The sequence below is a fragment of the Phyllostomus discolor genome, chromosome 13, assembly GCF_004126475.2.
Source record: "Phyllostomus discolor isolate MPI-MPIP mPhyDis1 chromosome 13, mPhyDis1.pri.v3, whole genome shotgun sequence".
Classification (NCBI taxonomy): domain Eukaryota; kingdom Metazoa; phylum Chordata; class Mammalia; order Chiroptera; family Phyllostomidae; genus Phyllostomus; species Phyllostomus discolor.
In genome coordinates this window covers 54304918-54322391 of record NC_040915.2, presented here as the reverse complement: position 1 = coordinate 54322391, position 17474 = coordinate 54304918, and the positions used below count along the sequence as shown (strand labels likewise).

The 17474-nt window shown below is 49.9% G+C and overlaps 1 protein-coding gene across 3 annotated transcripts in view; it reads right to left on the bottom strand.

Annotated features, from left to right (window-relative positions):
- Nucleotides 1–8279: 8279 nt before the first annotated feature.
- SEZ6L (seizure related 6 homolog like) overlaps nt 8280–17474 on the bottom strand; it is a 165278-nt gene continuing 156083 nt past the window's right edge. The window contains exons 14-17 of one of the 3 annotated variants that reach the window (XM_028528061.2): nt 16553–16585; nt 14410–14524; nt 12468–12570; nt 8280–11548 (exon numbers count right to left, since the gene is read on the bottom strand). In XM_028528061.2, coding sequence (XP_028383862.1) covers nt 11519–11548; nt 12468–12570; nt 14410–14524; nt 16553–16585 — 281 coding nt within the window. In that variant the 3' untranslated portion in view covers nt 8280–11518. The remainder of the gene's footprint in view (nt 11549–12467; nt 12571–14409; nt 14525–16552; nt 16586–17474) is intronic. The other 2 variants (XM_036014924.1, XM_036014925.1) reach the window with 2 other exon arrangements.

Sequence of the window (17474 nt, the reverse complement as noted above, 5' to 3'; positions counted from 1 at the left end):
TCCTCGGTGTCACCAGGGTTCCCACTCCTCGTTAGCATCCTCGGTGTCACCAGGGTTCCCAGTCCTCATCAGCACTCCCGGTGTTCAGCCACCAGCGGAGCAGACGCAGTGCCTGCCGCCTGCCAGACGCGTGTGATCACAGCTCGAGGGAGGTGGCAAGGCCCCGGCGAGGGTGCCTTGCCCACTGGCAGGCATTTCCTTCCTCGTGGAATTAATTCCCAGGAGTCCTTGTGTGTCTTGCTGGGAAATTTCATATTGGGCTCGTTGCTTCAAGAATTCGTCATAGTTTACGTATTTGAGTGTGGGGGTGAGAGAGAGGCACACATTTTTCACAGACTCTGAGATTCTTCTGGGTTCTGGGGCACATTCCTGGCGGATGGGTGAACCCCTGCAGACATCCAGTGACTGGAGTGCTGGCCGCTGGAGGGCTGTTGGCCCCTCTCTTAGCTCCCCAACGAGCTGGATGTGGCTCGTGTTTAGGAAAAAACCAAAGGGGTCCTCAGGGAGCTTCCGTGAGCACCATGCCCCTCTCATGCATGAAAAGGGAACTGTTCAATTCCTTCTGCTCTGGAGTCTGTAAGCCATTCGGCCACGGAAGCAAGACCCTCGTCTTCTCATAGACGCTCATCTTAGAATCTGCAGGACAAGCCGCCCATCCTCTGGGTCCTTACCCTGTCTCTGCACCCGTGTCCCTGCACCCACTTCCCTTGCCCTGAGGGCTTTCTTTGGAGAGTCCCATCTGTTGGCACAGGTGGCAGGCCAGCGGTGGCAGGGAATTAACAGCCTCTGGGAACAGCCCTTACCTGGTGACAGATAGGAGCCGGGAGACAATTTTCTCTGCTTTCCCGCCAGGGAAAACGGGGGAATGAGCCGTGTGTCGACACCGGCGCCCAGGGCTCCCAGTGGGGGAGAGCTGCATTAAGCAAACAGGTACCTTGCTGACTCTGGTTTTTTTTTTTTTTTTTTTTTTTTTTTTTTTTTATCAACTACCTCTCCTTCCCTGCCTCGTTTCCCTACTCACCTATGGATGTTTCCTGGGAGGGCTTTTTGTATATTTATTTTTATTTTATTTCCCCACCAATTTCGTTTTTATTGAGGTGAAATTCACATAACACCAAAATTAGCCATTTTAAAGTGAGCAATTCAATGGCGTTTGCTACATTCGCAATGTTGTGCCATCCCATCTCCTATAGGGGACATTTTCATCACCCCCTCAAGCGCCTGTTAAGCTGTGACTCCCTCTCCTCCCCTTCCCTGAGCCCCCTCAAACCACCCATCTGCTTTCTGTCTCCATAGATTGGCTTCCGGTTCTGCTGTCTACATGGAATCCCAGAAAACCTGACCTTTGGCATCTGCCTGCTTTCACTCAGGATAATGTTTTCAAGTTTCATGCCCCTTGCAGCCTGGGTCAGCATTGTACTCCTTTTTATGGCGGAGGAACATACCGCTGTGTGGACAGGCCACCGTTTGTGTGTCCATTGGCCCACGGGTGGATGTTTAGTTGCTTCTGCTGTTTGGCTCTTGTATGCAGCGCTGCTACAAATGCGCCTGCGCAGGTTTCCGTCCGAGTCCCAGGATTTCATTCGATCTGGGCCCATACCCTGGAGCGATGAGGCGGCATCACATGATAGCCCCTGGTTTAACCCTTTAAAGAACCGCCCCACCGCTCCTGTAGGGGTCATACAAGGGCTCTTATTTCTCCACATCCTCCGCGGCCCTCCCGCTTTCCTGTTTTTAAAATGACGTCCGCCCTCGTGGGTGTCAAGTAGTATCTCATTAAGTGTCTTTTCCTGTGCTCATTCCCACTCATTCTTTTAGTTTTGGAAAGTTTCCAACCCACTGAAAAGGTTTAGAAGAACCCTGAACTGAAAACACCTGCCTACCCCCTCCGTGCCGAGTCAGCATTTTGGAGTTCTCTGAGGAGCTCCTGGTGGTGTCATTTAAATTGTCCTTTTGTCTTGGGTATTTTATGTAAATCAGAAGTTTTATGTAGAGGCCTCAACAGGTTCAGGGGGAAAGTTCCAACCTGGCATCTTCAATAATGTGAGCAAACTAGACTAGTGGGCAGTTCCTAGGAGATCACTGGCACAGGGTCACACGGTCGCCAAAACTCAATGACTCTGGGTAGAGGAGGCAGCTGTGTCCACCTGCCCAGGACCCCCAGCCTCTCTTTCTGGTAGCGACACTCGTAAGACGCGGAAGGTGCCTGCTTAAGGCACTACAACCAGAGTCCCAGTGATTGGCCAGGGAGAGGCATGTGATCTAGGCTGGGCCAATGAGAGCCAGCGCTGGAGCTCAGGTAGTTCATGGACTAGGAGGCTGTGTCTGGAGGATTGACTGTTCTGTTCACTGAGGGAAGTGCTGCCACGTGATTAGGAAAGGGCATCCTTTGTAAGGTACGCCCTGCTTGCAGAAATGTCTAGTGTTGAACAGAAAAAAGTCTTCGATCGCTGGTCATCTCGCCCTTCCTGGAGAAAAGTCTGTCTGCAGAGCTGAGCGCTTTCCCCGGGGAGAGGTTGCTTAACCTCTTCAACCCGTTTGCCCCTTCTCTGCGGCCTGGGAGACCACTAGCCAGAGCGCTGGATGCCCAGGGAACAGGCCCTGCCTCCCCCAAGATTTGCTGAAAATGCCATGTACTCACTTACCCATCTTCCTTGACCATCAGGGTCTTCTGGGCCCTTGAACTTGAAGGGGCTACATGGGCTCCAGTATGGGGAGGCGGCAGCAATAGAGGCAGCTATACAGTTCCAAAAGTGGGTCTGTGATGGACAAAACATTCCCTTTGGGGTGATGGAGGTGGCCATGGGGTGACTGGGAGGGAGGCCCCGGGTTATTAAGCCTCTCTGAGGCTCAACTTCTGTGTCTATACTGTCTTGTCATTTACAGGCTTGCTGGCAGGATTAAATGAGACCATCTCTACAGAGCTTATCACATCCCCGGGCACACTGGGAATGCTAAACACTTGCTAGCTGTCGCCCTGGCCAAGGTTACCCAGACCTTCTGCGTCCAGCCAGTCTCAATCCCAAGGATGTCTGGCTCTGCTGCTGTGTTCCTGACACCTCCTTGGGATCTTTTCACAGCCTCCTTCTGCTCCCCATCTCTTGCCACTCTCTTAAGCTCACAGCGACATTGTGACCAAAGAGGGCAAACAGCTCAGCGGGATCTGCAGGCGACTGCTGGGTTCTCTGTGGTACATGTTGAGACTCTGGAAAACAAAACTGTCACCAGCTCGATTCCCCTCGGTGTTTACAGTAGCCGTAGGAGGGGGGGAGCAGCCCAGGACTGGGGGTGACAACTCCCACGGACCTCCAGCGACCTCCATGCCCTCGGGCCGTGCATCTTCCAAAACATAAAGCTATAGGAATGAGGTTCTTGTTCCAGGTGCTGCTGTTCCCTGAGGTTGTACTATACTCTTTTTGTTGGAATCTCAGAGGTTAAAGATTTGTTTTTAAACAGAGGTGGACACGGGTAAAATCAAGCCAGGGAATGTGAGTGGCAGGTTTTCAGACAGCCTGTGATGGGAGCAGAATGACAAACGGGTCCCTGGGGGAGGGAGCTGGTGCTGGGGTGACACAGTGGTGGCAGGATGCAGAGAGAGAGAGAGGGAGAGAGAGAGAGAGAGAGAGAAGGAGACAGAAAGAGAAACAGGAAGAAGGAAACAAAAGAATCAGAGAGAGAGTCAGTAAGACAGAAAACACACAGAGAAAGGCAGAGAGAGAAAGAGGAAGAGACAGAGACACAAAGATCAGGAGGAGAGAGAGAAGACAGAAAAAGAAAAGGGAGACTGAGAAATCAAACACACTTCCCTGCCCCCGCAGCAGAACGGAAACAAACATACAGAAGGAAAAGGCCACCGGGAGAGAGAGATGCCAAGGATTGTGCCTAGATTCTCGAAGTAGGGGCTCAAGTAGTTGTTGACTTCAAGAGAATGAAAAGCAAGATCTTAGAAAATGGGGGCAGGGGAACCAGAGTTGGGAAGCTTGAAGAGAAAAGAGACAGAAAGCAAGGAGAAGAAGGAAAAGGGAGAGAAAAGCTGAGTGGAAGAGAGAAAGGAAGAGGGAGGGATGTTACTAGTCAGGATGCTCTGGTGCCTTGCCCTTCACCATTTCTCTCTGTTCCACATTTTTCCTCCAAGTTAGCAAGGAGTCCACGCCTGTTTGTTCAGCTTTCCTCCCCATCAGCTTCTTTCCCAAAGACCCCTCTCCTGGGTCTTCAATGCTCTTTCCATAGGACATGACTTTGGGACGACCCTGAGAAATGCCTACAGCTAGAAGCAAGCATGTAATTGGTGGGGCAAAATGAAAACACGAGGCCCCTTGTTCCAAAATTATTAAGAGTATCAGGACAATGAAGACTTCTGGCTAAGATTGAAGCATAGGTAGATACATGTTGCCTCCTCGCACAACCAAAAGAAGAACAGCAAATTTACAAACAAAAATTAACCAGAACTGCCAGAAAATCAAACTGTATTGAAGTCCAACAACCAAGCAGTTAAAGAAGAAGCATTCATCCAAACTTGGAGGAAGGGTGGAGATGGGCAGCCCAGTGGAGAAGACCGAGAAGGCAAGGTAGTGGCTGACAGAGCAGCTGGTGTTGCCACGTTCACATGCAGATAAACCAGGAGGAACAACTAGGGAGTGAGGCAGACCATGCAACCCAGGGTTCCAGTGCAAGGAAATAAAGCCTCAAAGCCTCTGACTGTAAAAAACCTGTGGGAGTTGAGGCAGCAGGAGAAACTCCCAGCCTCACGGGAGAGTTCATTGGAGAGACCCATAGGGTCCTAGAATGTACACAGACCCACCCACCTGGGAATCAGCACCCAGAAGGGCCCAATTTGCTTGTGAGTAGTGGGGGAAGTGACTGAAAGTCAGGGGAGAGCTGAGCAAGTAGCATTGTTCCCTCTCGGACCTCCTCCCACATACAGTGCCACAAGTCAGCGATGTGGGTTGCCCCGCCTGGGCAAATACCTAAGGCTCCGCCCCTTACTATGTAACAGGTATGCTGAGACAAAAAAAAAAAAAAAAAAAAAAAACATGGCCCAAATGAAAGAACAGATCAAAGCTCCAAAAATAGAACTAAGCCACGAAGAGATAGCCAACCTATCACTGGTAATCAGGATGCTCACAAAAAATGGTTGAGTATGATCACAAAATAGAGGAAGAAGTGAAGGCTATGCAAAGTGAAGTAAAGCAAAATGTACAGGAAACCAGCGGTGAAGAGAAGGAAACTGGGACTCAAATCAATGGTTTGGACCAGAAGGAAGAAATAAACATTCAACCAGAACAGAATGAAGAAACAAGAATTCAAAAAAAAAATGAGGAGAAGCTTAGGAAACTCCAGGACATCTTTAAACGTTCCAACATCCGAATCATAGGAGTGCCAGAAGGAGAAGAAGAAGAGCAAGAAACTGAAAACTTACTAGAGAAAATAATGAAGAACTTCCCCAGTCTGGCAAAGGAAATAGACTTTCAGAAAGTCCAGGAAGCTCACCGAGTTCCAAAGAAGTTGGACCCTAGGAAGCACACACCAGGGCACATCATAATTACATCACCCAAGATTAAAGATAAGGAAATAATCTTAAAAGCAGCAAGAGGAAAGGAGACAGTTACCTACAAAGGAGTTCCCATAAGACTATCTGCTGGTTTCTCAAAAGAAACCTTTCAGGCAAGAAGGGGCTGGAAAGAAGTATCCCAAGTCATGAAAGGCAAGGATCTACATCCAGGATTACTCTATCCAGCAAAGCTATCATTTAGAATGGAAGGGCAGATAAAGTGCTTCCCAGATAAAGTCAAGTTAAAGGAGTTCATCATCACTAAGCCCTTATTATACGAAATGTTAAAGGGACTTATCTAAGAAAAAAGATGTTTAAAAATATAAACAATAGAATGACAACAAACTCACAACTATCAACAACTGAACCTAAAACAAAACCCAAAACAAACTAGGTAAACAACTAGAACAGGAACAGAATCACAGAAATGGCGAGAGATCTCCTGGAGGGTTATAAGTGGGAAGGGGAGGAGGAGAATGGAGGAAAAGGTACAGGGAATAAGTGGCATAAATGCTAGGTACAGAATAGACAGGGGGAGGTTAAGAATAGTATGGGAAATGGAGAAGCCAGAGAACTTGTATGTACAACCCACGGACATGAACTAAGGTGGGGGGATGCTGGTGGGAGGGGGGTACCGGGCAGAGGGGAGTAAAGGGGAGAAAAAAATGGGACAGCTATAATAGCATAATCAATAAAATATATTTTTTAAAAAGAGTACCCGGACAATGACAGCAGAGCATTAAACCAATGTGGGCTCTTCGGGGACCAGGCACCTACCACCCTCCCCGAGAGGCTGCAGACTGAGTGGGAGGGGCAGACATCGCTTCTCCAGAAGGAGGAGGTAGGGCTGGTAGATAAAATTTCAAATAAAGAATGAATAATTTTTAGCATAACTATGTCCCAAATATTGCACTTTCCCATTGGCCCAGCAGGGATCACGTGACCATCTCTGAACTAATCATAGAATCATGGACCACACCACGTGGTGGTAGTCAAGGTACCCATAGTCAGAACTTATACTGAAGATTTATGCTTTTTTTAAAAAAAAAACCTGATTTTCAAATTTAACTGGGTATCCTTTATTTTTACTCTCTGAATTTGTTAACTCTGTGGAAGAAAGCAAGAGGCTGGGATAGCGGTGGGGGTAGTGAGCAGGGGGCCACAGCTCTGTCACCAGGAGAGGGCTGGAGTCTGGGGAAGGAGGGAGGCAGATTGGAGCAGGACCCCGGGAATGTGAGACTCTTGGGGACAGAAGTGGCTACGGCAGATTTTCAAGATGTTTCCCTGGGCCACTCGCCTGTGATAGCCTCCCACTCGGTCCCCTTGAGAGGGCTTCAGTAAAAGTCCGGTAAAGTCCTTGTTGATGGCACTGGAGTCCAACTCCAGTTGAGAGCGACACTCTATGAGCCCTGGTCCAAGGCAAACCCACTGTGCCCTGGGAACGCGCTACACCTGGGTCCCTTCCGTGGGCGAGGAGGGGGTGACAGTGATGTCAGTTTCTCTGTTTCTGGCAGGAGGGAAGGGCACCCTCGAATTCTCCAAATAGAACTCTGCTTTATCAGAAACAACCCCCTTCATCCGGTGACTTTGCTCAGTGAAAATAACCCTTGTGAGCAAGTGAAGTGTCCCTTTCCTTAGGATTAGGAAGGCTTCTGAGCAAACAGTGCTGATGACGCCATCTGGTGGTGTAAAGAGACCCAGCGTCCTCAGGGCGCTGACGGTGCAAGTACCTAGGGCTTCCCTGCTGTTCATCCCTTCAACAATGCTTCCGAGTGCCTGCTACGTGCCAGGCAGCTACATTGCAAACGGTAGTCATAAGAGCATAGTTTAGGATAAAACTAATTTCTTAGTTTAGTGCAAAAACATACTGGAAATGTAAGGCAATGAAAACGAGGTCTTTAAAATCTTTAGTCATGAAATTCACATAGAAACTACTTTTTCTTTCTTTTTTTTAAGATTTTATTTATTTATTTTTAGAGAGGGAAGGGAGGGAGATAGAGAGAGAGAGAAGCATCCATGTGCGGTTGCTGGGGGTCATGGCCTGCAACCCAGGCATGCACCCTGATTGGGAATCGAATCTGCAATACTTTGGTTTGCAGCCTGTGCTCAATCCACTGAGCTACACCAGCCAGGGCCAGAAACTACTTTTTCTATCTTATGTTGCCTTTTAGTACAAAGGACTGGTAAATCTTGGGTGGAGTCCTAAGCGAGAGAGGGGAAGAAGTGGCGGGGAAGGAGGAGAAGAAGAAGGGGAAGAGGAGGAGGAGGAGGAAAAAGAGGAGGAAGAGGAAGGAGGAGGAGGAGAGAGGAGGAAGAGGAGGAAGAAGAGGAGAGATCTTTTTGTCCCTCTCTGCCCTGTGAGGACAAGCCAGGGTGAGCGCTCACCAGGAACTAAATCGCTCACCACCTTGACCTTGGACTCCTCAGCCTCCAGAACTGTGAGAAGTGAGTGTCCGTTGGTTAAGCCACTCTGTCTATGGTGTGTAGTTATCACAGCCCGAGCTAAGACAGGGAGGGAGGGGAACGGTAGGTCCGATGATGGCCGTGAACTTGTCTTGTCTCAGATATTCCCCAAATGCTCTCAGAACTATTCTCAAAGTGGCAGTATGGTCTGGGCATTCAACATTTCAGCAGGTATCCCCCCGGAATTGGAAACACTGCCCGCCCCCCCCCACCCCCCGCTGGGTGCCATCCTGCGGAATTTGTCACAAAAACCCCATAGATGGACTCTTTTTCATCTGTTTTATTAGCATCAATATATACAAAGTGGAAAATGACTTAATTTCATTATTCTAGCTTAGAAAGTTGGTTTTGCTTTTTATTCTGTTTGGGGATCAAGTGAAAATGAAAACATCCCAGGAGAAAGCCTGCCTTTGGGGGTGCTGACCCCCCATGACCCACCATGACCTCTCAGGGCATAGGAAGGTCATGCTCTTTGGCTTTACCCCCTAAAAAGGTCATTTTTTTTTTGCCCAAAGCTCATGCTCAGTCTAAATGTACCCATCTGGTTGCCAAGTCACTTCTGCTCACACAAGCGTCCCGAAGCTGTCACCACCCTGCTTCCTGCACAGCCATTTGGCAGTTCCTGAAGCTGTCAGCCTGAGGTTCCGTAGGCTCTCCAAGGAGCGGACTCCAAAAGGTCATATTTAAAGCATGTCTATGGAACTAAGTAAAGGCGGCCATTGAAGAGAGACCCGAAGAGTGATGTTGGCTAAATAATTGTACACCCCTCCCCCCACAAATAGCAAAAGAAGGAGCTCCAAGCTGAAGAGGGTGGAGTGTGCGTGTGTGTTTAAAGTACAGGGCGCCAGCTGACAGGTCCAGCTTCCGCAAGTGAGCATGGAACACACGCCATCACATGCGTTCTTCGGAGCTCGAAATCTCTGTAAACGTATGTCCCCGCTGTTTGATAAACAAAGAGTGGCTTGTAGGAAGGTCCAGTCCGTTCTCGAGTTTCTCAAGAGATTATATCCTGTTCAAAAATATTTAATCCCAATGGGTTTTAGTATCGGTCTTATAAAAACAGACATGTAGGAACTGCAGTGAGATGCCTGGTACATTTTTTTGGCACGATTACGATGATTTCTTTACCTTTACCTGTTACAAATACACATTCAGAAAGAAAAATAGACACCGGCCTGTCTTCTTTTCGATCATACTGTACGTCGTCAAGCCCGCACGATCCATCTTTAGGTGAAAACGAACTTTTAAAATATGGTTACACTAGGTGCTGCACTACTAACACGGAACTAAGACATGGGTATCCTGGGGAAAGAAACCGACACCCTCTCTATCCGTCCAAAGACCAGTAAGAATTCCTGGGCCACGGCCTGGCCAGTATTGGGGGACAAGGTTAGGATAAGGATTTTACATTTTGTCAGTCTTCATGAAAGGCAAATGTTGAGTTTTCACAGAGCCATAGTACGTTCTAAAACGAAGATCATTAATAGCGTTCTTTCCAGGCGCCCCAGGGTGAGGGTTAGAATCATCAAGCGGAAGTAAAAGCAACGATGGGATCCTGCCTTTTAAAAATAACAGTGATGTCATTTGCATCGTTGGTCTTTCTCCAAACATGATTATTACTCGCTAATGGTCTGGAACGTTTCTGCTCCCGGTTCTTTCAGAAAACGGGGTGGGCCCTGGGCAGCTGCAAACTCGGCCTTTTGTTACCACTTGCCGTGCGTCACGCATGCGTGCCTTAGGGAGCGTCATCTTTTCTGGCAGAAGGAAACTATGCCAGCCTCAGAGCTCCAAGACTCTGCGAGGCCCCCGCTCCGTGTTAGGAGGAGGGTGTGTGTGCAAAGCCAACTACCCCCTGCCGATCCAGGTGTTCCCCATTCAAGCTACCCACCAGAAATGTCTTGTCTTGCTTGAAAGCCAGCCAGTTGAAAACAATTCCGGAGAACGTGGGTGGGAGCCAAAGAGGGCTCCCCAATCACCGACCCAGTGTGCTGCTCTGAGCCACCGGCTGTCAGTAGGGAGGTGACTGACGGTCCCAGGGAGGCGACTCTGCCTTGCACGTACTTTTCCTTCCATGCATCCTCACCCCCTGCCTTTTAAAAATACCTGTAGTTAGAAAAGACTCTTCCGTGATCCTTGCACACTCACTAGCCCTGAGCTGGGAGGACGTGACGCAGATGAAAAATACAGGGATGTGCACGTGGTTAACCAGGTCCTAAGAATTCCTTTCTGCCTGAAATCCCTCCTCTCCTCATGGACGTTCGAACCGTAGGATGCTGGTTCCTGTGTGGTTTTAACCTCCGCAGCTTCTGTTTCTCTGCATTCAGGCCACCGTCCGACGTCTGGGCGGAGCTTCCGAGGGCAGAAAAATAGTTTTTTTCTCATAGATCCCTCCCCCTGCAGGACTTGATGGCAAATACAGTCCGAAGTTACACCCTGCAGAGAAACAGTGCGCTCGGGTCTCCCCTATTTCGAGGGCTCGAGCGTTCTGGCTCCCCCGGAGAAAAACAGAGCTCACCCCTCCCACCCCCCACCGCCACCGATTTCAGGACAGGACCCTCCCCTCCAGCACCGACCATTCTAACTCTGTGGACGAAGCTGCTGCTGCCTCCCAGGGCTGCGGGTCTAGTATGGCAGGGCGGCCTTGCCGACCAAGGGGATCGGTTCTGGCACTTGCGGAGTGAGTGACCTGCTCCATTGTCGTTGCAGGAACGTCAAAGGAAAACGTTTTATTAACTGGGTTCCCTCAGCTGGTGCTCCCCTTCACCCCAAACTGTACAATCTCTTATCTGCTCTGAAAAACTTTCCTTGTCATATATCACTCTTCTAGAAGGAAAACATTTTCTTCTTTTGCCAGCATCCAGTGAGGCCGGGGTGGTAAAAGGGAAGGTGTGTATAACACCTTTGCTGCCTTTCAGGAGGACCCTGGGCGAGAGGGGGTGGGGCAAGACCTTTTAGGGGCGGGGAAACTGGAAGGGCGAACGCAGGATTTGTTCCGGAGCAGACCTGGTTAAGTATCTGTGGGACATTCCAACCCCCGTTAATCCAACAAAAAAGATGCTCTTTCCAACCTAATCCGGGGGGCATCGATTTGTACTGAAAACACCATGGGCATGGATCTCAAAGACGCATGCAATCTGAGGCAGCCACGGAATGGCACGGCTGATGGGAGAAACTCAACCTGCTTTTTTGCTTTTTCTCTTTTTTCCCCTCTGCTGCCCTGGTGGCCGTTTTGCAGGTCTTCCACCCGCCTTCAGCATCGCCTGAGGCTGTGTGACACGCAGCCGGCCGCGGCCGCGGTGCATCCAACCACACCTATCTCAACTTTAAATATAATAAATACAGTGAAGAAGAAAACAGGAAGTCTTCAAGAAAGAGTCTAAAGAAAAGACAGCCGACACTCCGGGGTTTGTCAACCAAATGCCATCGGGTCTCTGGATGGATTTCTCGAGGAGGTTCTGGTTGAGTTTGTGTCCGTTCAAAGTGCCCTTCTCAAGTGTCGCTCTCTTAGATGGAAACTTCATACTCTCTGGTTTCCTGCAAGAGGGAGAAGCGCAGATCGAGCAAAGCCTGGCGTGGCAGAGTGACACACGGATGGTGCTAGTGCCTCATCCCTCCCCACGCCCCCCACACTGGCCTTGTCATTTGCAGTGGCTTCCACGCTGCCCCTGACTTGCTTTGGCCAATGGGTTAGAAGGAAATGGGTCACAAGGGGGGCTTGAAAAGTGCTCTTGGAAAGTGCTCAAGGCACCAGGTGGAGTTTGCATCCTGGCTCCAGGCGCGCCTTCTGGTGGTGTGCCACCTCGGCCAGGCCACCTTTTCCTGTCCCTGAACCTCGCTGTCCTCAGGAGTCAAGCAAATGACTGCAGCGTCTACCACAGGGAGTTGCAAGGATTCAGGGAGATCATGCATTTACGATGCCCAGCCCATGACCCATTTTATTATTGTTGCTATTATTGACATCTGTCACCTTTGCAAGACTCCAAGTTCATTCAAGGCTGGATTGTATGTATTTGGTTCATGGCCGTGTCCCTAGTACCCTGCACTGGGCCTGCCACTCAAAGGTGCAGGGAAGGTGCGCGCTGCCATTCATTAAGGCATGGCGCTCAGTAAGATGTGTGGGAACATTGCCTGTTGCCAGCAGGCCACCACCAGCAGGCTCTGACCCATCTCAGCCATCTCTCCAAGGGCATCTGGTGCAGCCCCTTCTTCCTGTGACCCTTCTGCCCAGAGGGAACAGCGTTACAGGCTTGTCATCGGTTTGCAAAGTGCGTGGGCCTCTCCCAGCAGTTAGTGCAATGAGGGTCATCGTGGGGATGAGACAGGACCACTGGCCACGCCTCTCTGCCAGTGGTTTCGTGAGCAAAAGGCAATGAAACCTTCTGTTCTGGTGTCAGGGAATTTATAGTAGTAGCCAAAGAGAGAGGCACCTGGGAGGGAGGAGAGACCGACTCACCCCTGTCTCATAGATGGGGTTGTCAAACTCGGTTTCCACGGTGATCTGGCTGTAAGGGTGGGAGTACATCAGAGGCAGGCGGAGACTGGAGTAGTAGCGGCATCTGGAGTGGAGGAAAGGAGAGAGAGCTCACTTCTCCCGGACTTGGAGATGCCTTGTAGCACCCTGGGGCCGCCAGTGTCACCCTGCTCCATCTCAGGGCACACACAAACTAACTGCCAACCTTCTGCAGCACACCGAGAACCATATTTTGTTTTGCCAATCTGAGAAAAAAGTAGGTCTAATGTTGATTGATTTTTTAAAAAATGATCATTACCTACCCTTTTTTCTCCAAAGTGACTTCTAAAAAAATCAGGTGCCCCTACTTGTGTGTAAGGGTTTCTGGTACCAAGAATTAACCAATCAGACGCAACCTTATGATGTGACGGGACCAACAGGATGCTACTCTGTTAAATGTCCTGTATATTTATGGGTGAAGACAGGGCATTCACGCTGAAGGGCTATTGTGTTGGCTGTTGTCATTTTAACATTTGACATTCCAAGGGGAAAGAGGCCAGTGCCCCTGACTAAACAGTCAGGTACTGCATGTGTTAAAAATTCTTGCAGCTCACCAGTTGAAAAGTCGCTGCTTGAGGGTGATAGTTAGTGCCACCTTTGAGCACGGCACCTCCACGAATGACAAGGAGGATGTGTGGAAACAGCTCCTTGCAGGTGAGAATCCCAGTGCAGTAAAAGCTAAAGTCATAATTGCTCTCCACTTCCAACCCAGTCAGTGATAACTGAAGCCTCAGTAGCGCCCCTGACTGCAGAGGGGGCGGGGCTTAATTTGTTTCCGCCTGAAAAGGGATTCAAGTCCCTGTTTGTTTAATGCAAAGAGTAACAACACTAATGGGCGTTTGGAGGATCTGCTAACACTGGGTTGCCTCAGAGCAGCCCTCCCTGAGCACCTATTTAAAGGTGGCCCCTCGGTCACCACACTCTTCCCTTCACTGCGTTTGCCCCAGGGTATTGTAATTTGTGCATATCCGCTCTCCCTATGCTGGACTGGGAGCTGCATGCAGGCAGGGATGATTTATATGCGGCAAACACCTGCCCCAGGGCCTTTGCACGTGCTGGTTCTCTGCCTGGGACCCTCTTATTGCAGACAGTCACATAGCTTATCTTTGCATTGTTTTCAAGTCCTTACTCAAATGTCATTTCTCCGTGGGGCCTCCTCTACCTGCTCCATTTAAGGTGGAGCCATGGCCCCTATCCGAGTTCCCTTTTTCTCCCTTCCTGGCTTTCTTTTCCTCCCTGCATTTCTAATGGACTGCTTGTGTTTCTGATGGACTAGTGTCTATTTCCCCCATCAGCGCCTGGGCCCCACGGGGGCCAAGATTTCTTTCAGTTTTGTTTTCTCCCACAACGATGTCCCTTGAGTCCAGAAAACTGCCCGGCACGTAGTAGGTGCTTAATGATTGTGACTTTGAATGAATTAGTGGCTGTCCCAGCTGGGTTAAAAATCTTCTTTCTTCACTAAAGTCAAGTTCTATGATCCCCAAACAGCTGGGACAATGTCTGGTACACATGCGATTGTCAGCACACAGTGTTGTTGACCAGGTGAATGAATGGGTGAATGAGTGAATGAGCGAATGAGTGAATGAATGGTAGGACTGGTGACGGGAAATGTGTCTCTCTCCTACCGAGCCACAGCTCCTTGAGGTCAGGGATAGAGTCTGTCTTACTGGCAGCTGCACGCTCAGACCCCTTGTGGTGGGGGATGGGCAGGTCTCCAATAGGAACAGGTACCTCTGTGTTGAATTACATCATCTCTTCAGTCACACACCTGTCCCCGCCCTCCAGCGACCGGTGGAGATGCTGAGGTTCAGAGAGGGGCAATGCCCAGCCCCTGGTACATTGCTGGTTGAGTGGACGGCAGCCCCCTCCCACCCCAGACCCCTACCTGGTGATGTATATGTAGGCTCCTCCCAGCAGCAGGGAGATGATGAGGACGGGGATGAAGATGGCCAGCGCCATGTTGCCCCCCTCCAGCGACGTCTCGGCTGCCGCTTCTGCTACTAAACACACAAGCCGGTGAGGCCTTCACGTCCCGTTCGCTCAGCCCACCTGGGTCCCTGGCTCCCAGGTGGGCACCCACCCTCCCAGTCCTGCCCCACCCAAAGAACTGACGTCCCTGAGCCTTTGCCATTGGAGAACCATCTCCGAGGGGGAAGGGGGCGGAGACTAGCGGAGCCGGTGCTGGTTCGCTGCAACTGAGTCCAGACCCATCCCTGAGTGGGGCGGGCATTGGGACTCCTGAGAATTACGCTGTTTGGGCCCACTTTGGTGGGGGGTGAGGAGGGAGTACAGGTGAAATCTGGTTAAACTCCAACACAAGGGAAGACTCCAAGAAATCCCAAATGTGCTAACGGGGAAGGCAGACTGGCTTCACATTCCATGGAGTGGACAGAAGGGAGCTCGTTGTACCCAGACGGGGGGTGGGTCCCTCCCAGAGCTGCCCCATCAACCCCTCCAGGAGGGGGCGCTGGGCAACTGGGGCAGGTCTCAGTACTGCACCTCCCAATGGTACCCCAACTGTGAAGACCCAATTTTGACTCTCAGAGACCACGGCTGCACATTCTTTTGGCCTCACCTGGAGCCCCCTGCGCCCTTCCAATGTTAACGGAAATCAGAGGAACCACGACAGCTGTCATGGGGGCCGGGGGTGTTTTCCCAGCATGCCTTGAGGGGGACCCCTCATCTCTTTGAGCCTCCAGGGTTCCCTTTGCCATTCTCCCTGCCATGTCTGCAGAGCTCAGCCGCTTGCCAATCAATACTTCATTAACCACCACTTACAGAGTCCGCAAAGGTGACCCTAACGCCCACAATACACGCGTGAGCACCACACATCACAAGGGCGCTACCGTCTCCAAGCAACCCCAAACCTTTGGGACATCCTCAGGGCTCATTGGCTGGCAAGAGGCAGAAACGGGATGCCCTGAACACACAAATGTCGTGAAATGTCCAGTGGAGTGACTAATAACACATCCCCGGCTCTGTCTGCTCAGATTAAAATGTCATCTGCTGTAAGGAACAGTGACTAAAGCCATGTCATTGCCACGGCCCCAGATTCTGAGTGAACTACTTATTGCCAGAAAGTTAAATGGCTCCAAAAATAATAACGAAAGCTGCTTAATTGGTTACAACTTTAAGCAAAACAAAACAATATATTTTTATGTTTTTCTGGTGCCATAGCCTGGTGAGTGGTTTCTATAACCAAAGGGAGGTTATAGAAAATACAGTCCCGGCTGGTGTGGCTCAGTGGACTGAGTGCCAGCCTGTGAACCAAAAGGTCACCGGTTCAATTCCCAGTCAGAGCACATGCCTGGGTTGCAGGCCAGGTCCCCAGTTGGGGGCGCACAAGAGCCAACCACACACTGATGTTTCTCCCCCTCTCTTTCTCCCTCCCTTCCCTTCTCTCTAAAAATAAATAAACAACATCTTTAAAAAAATACAGAATGTTTTAGTTGTGAGAGCAGTTGGAAGGGGAAGGAACCATAACATGAGAACCAAAACAAACCCTGGCGAGCTTTCAGCATCTGTCGCACATGAACAAATCCTACTGGAAAATTCCTGATGAAAGGAGAACAGAGGAGAGGGTACAGGGACCGAGATGTTGGGGGAGAAAAAGACCAAGTGAAAAATAGACCATCTCCCAGGGCCGACTTTCCCCTTCCAGAGCCGAGAGGATGCTCGGCATGGAAGGTGAGGCATCCCTGGGTTTGGTTTCCCCAGAGAGGACCACGTGGTCGAGAAGTTTCATGGCACAGTGATGCCTCCGTCACGGAGAGGGACTCTCAGATTTCCTTCTCTCACGGACAGCACTGGCGTCAGATGCCTTTCAGGTCCTAGTTAGGACTGAATGTTGTAAATTCAGTCATTTTTTTCTTTACAGTGTCATTTGTTTTGAAATTATCTTCAGCAGGGTGGAGGAAGATTTTTTTTTGTTTATTCTTTTTTTAAGCACATGGACTGGGATAGTGGAGGGCCTGCCCTTGTGTGTCGCTATTGGCCCGACTTATTGGATTTTTCATGATGGAACTCACCTTCTAAAGCATGTTCAAAGCTGTCTTGATTAACTGAAAGAGACAAACAAAGCACTGGTCAATGTCAAGTGAAGGCAATGAAGCCGAAAAGAACAGGGGCAGAAGCGCCATACCACGCTTGGCTGAAGTTAGGGTCACGTTTTCTTTATTGTGGGCTCCCGAAATTAGTGACAATTCCTGGGAGCTTTTCTTCCCAAGGTCCTGAGAGAGGACGAGATGGATGTGAAGGAGACAAGGGCAACGAGAGTCATGATGAATGATTCCTGAGCCCTCGCCACACGCCAGGCATCGTGCCAAAAGCTTTATATATATTTGCTCGTTGAACCCTCACAACAATCTTGTTAGGTAGATACTAGTATCAGCCCCATGTTACAGATCAGCAAACAGAGGGTCAGAAAGGTAAAGGGACTTCTCTGACGTCACACAGTTTCTTAGCGCTAGAGGCAGGACTTAACCCTGAGCTTCTTGACTTTCTCTAGCACCTGCTTTTGACTCCAGGGCACCCGTCTTTCCAGGGTTTTCAGGCAGAACAAGGCTGATGGATGGTGAGGGTCAAGACAAAGTCCCAAATCCCAAATCAGCCGGAGGCAGAGCCTTCTTCCTGCTTTCAGACACATTTATGTAAACCTTTCTGATTTCACTTTTATTGCATGCTTATTTGACTAAGATTTATATTCCCTGTAAAACTGTTTTCGTTCATCCATTGCCGCAGACTAGAGCTCTCTGGAATTCACTCATTTCACTATAAAAGCCCTCCGGAAGTTCCAAATGATGGGGGCTGGTCCCTCCTGCTTTGGCACCAAAGTCATCGTGGTAGCTGAGCACAAAAATATGCCCGCACGGATGGGTTTCAAGGATGCAACACCTCAGGGCGAAGGCTTAGATAAAAAGATTGCATTATGGGGGAGGGTGGAGGGAGGTC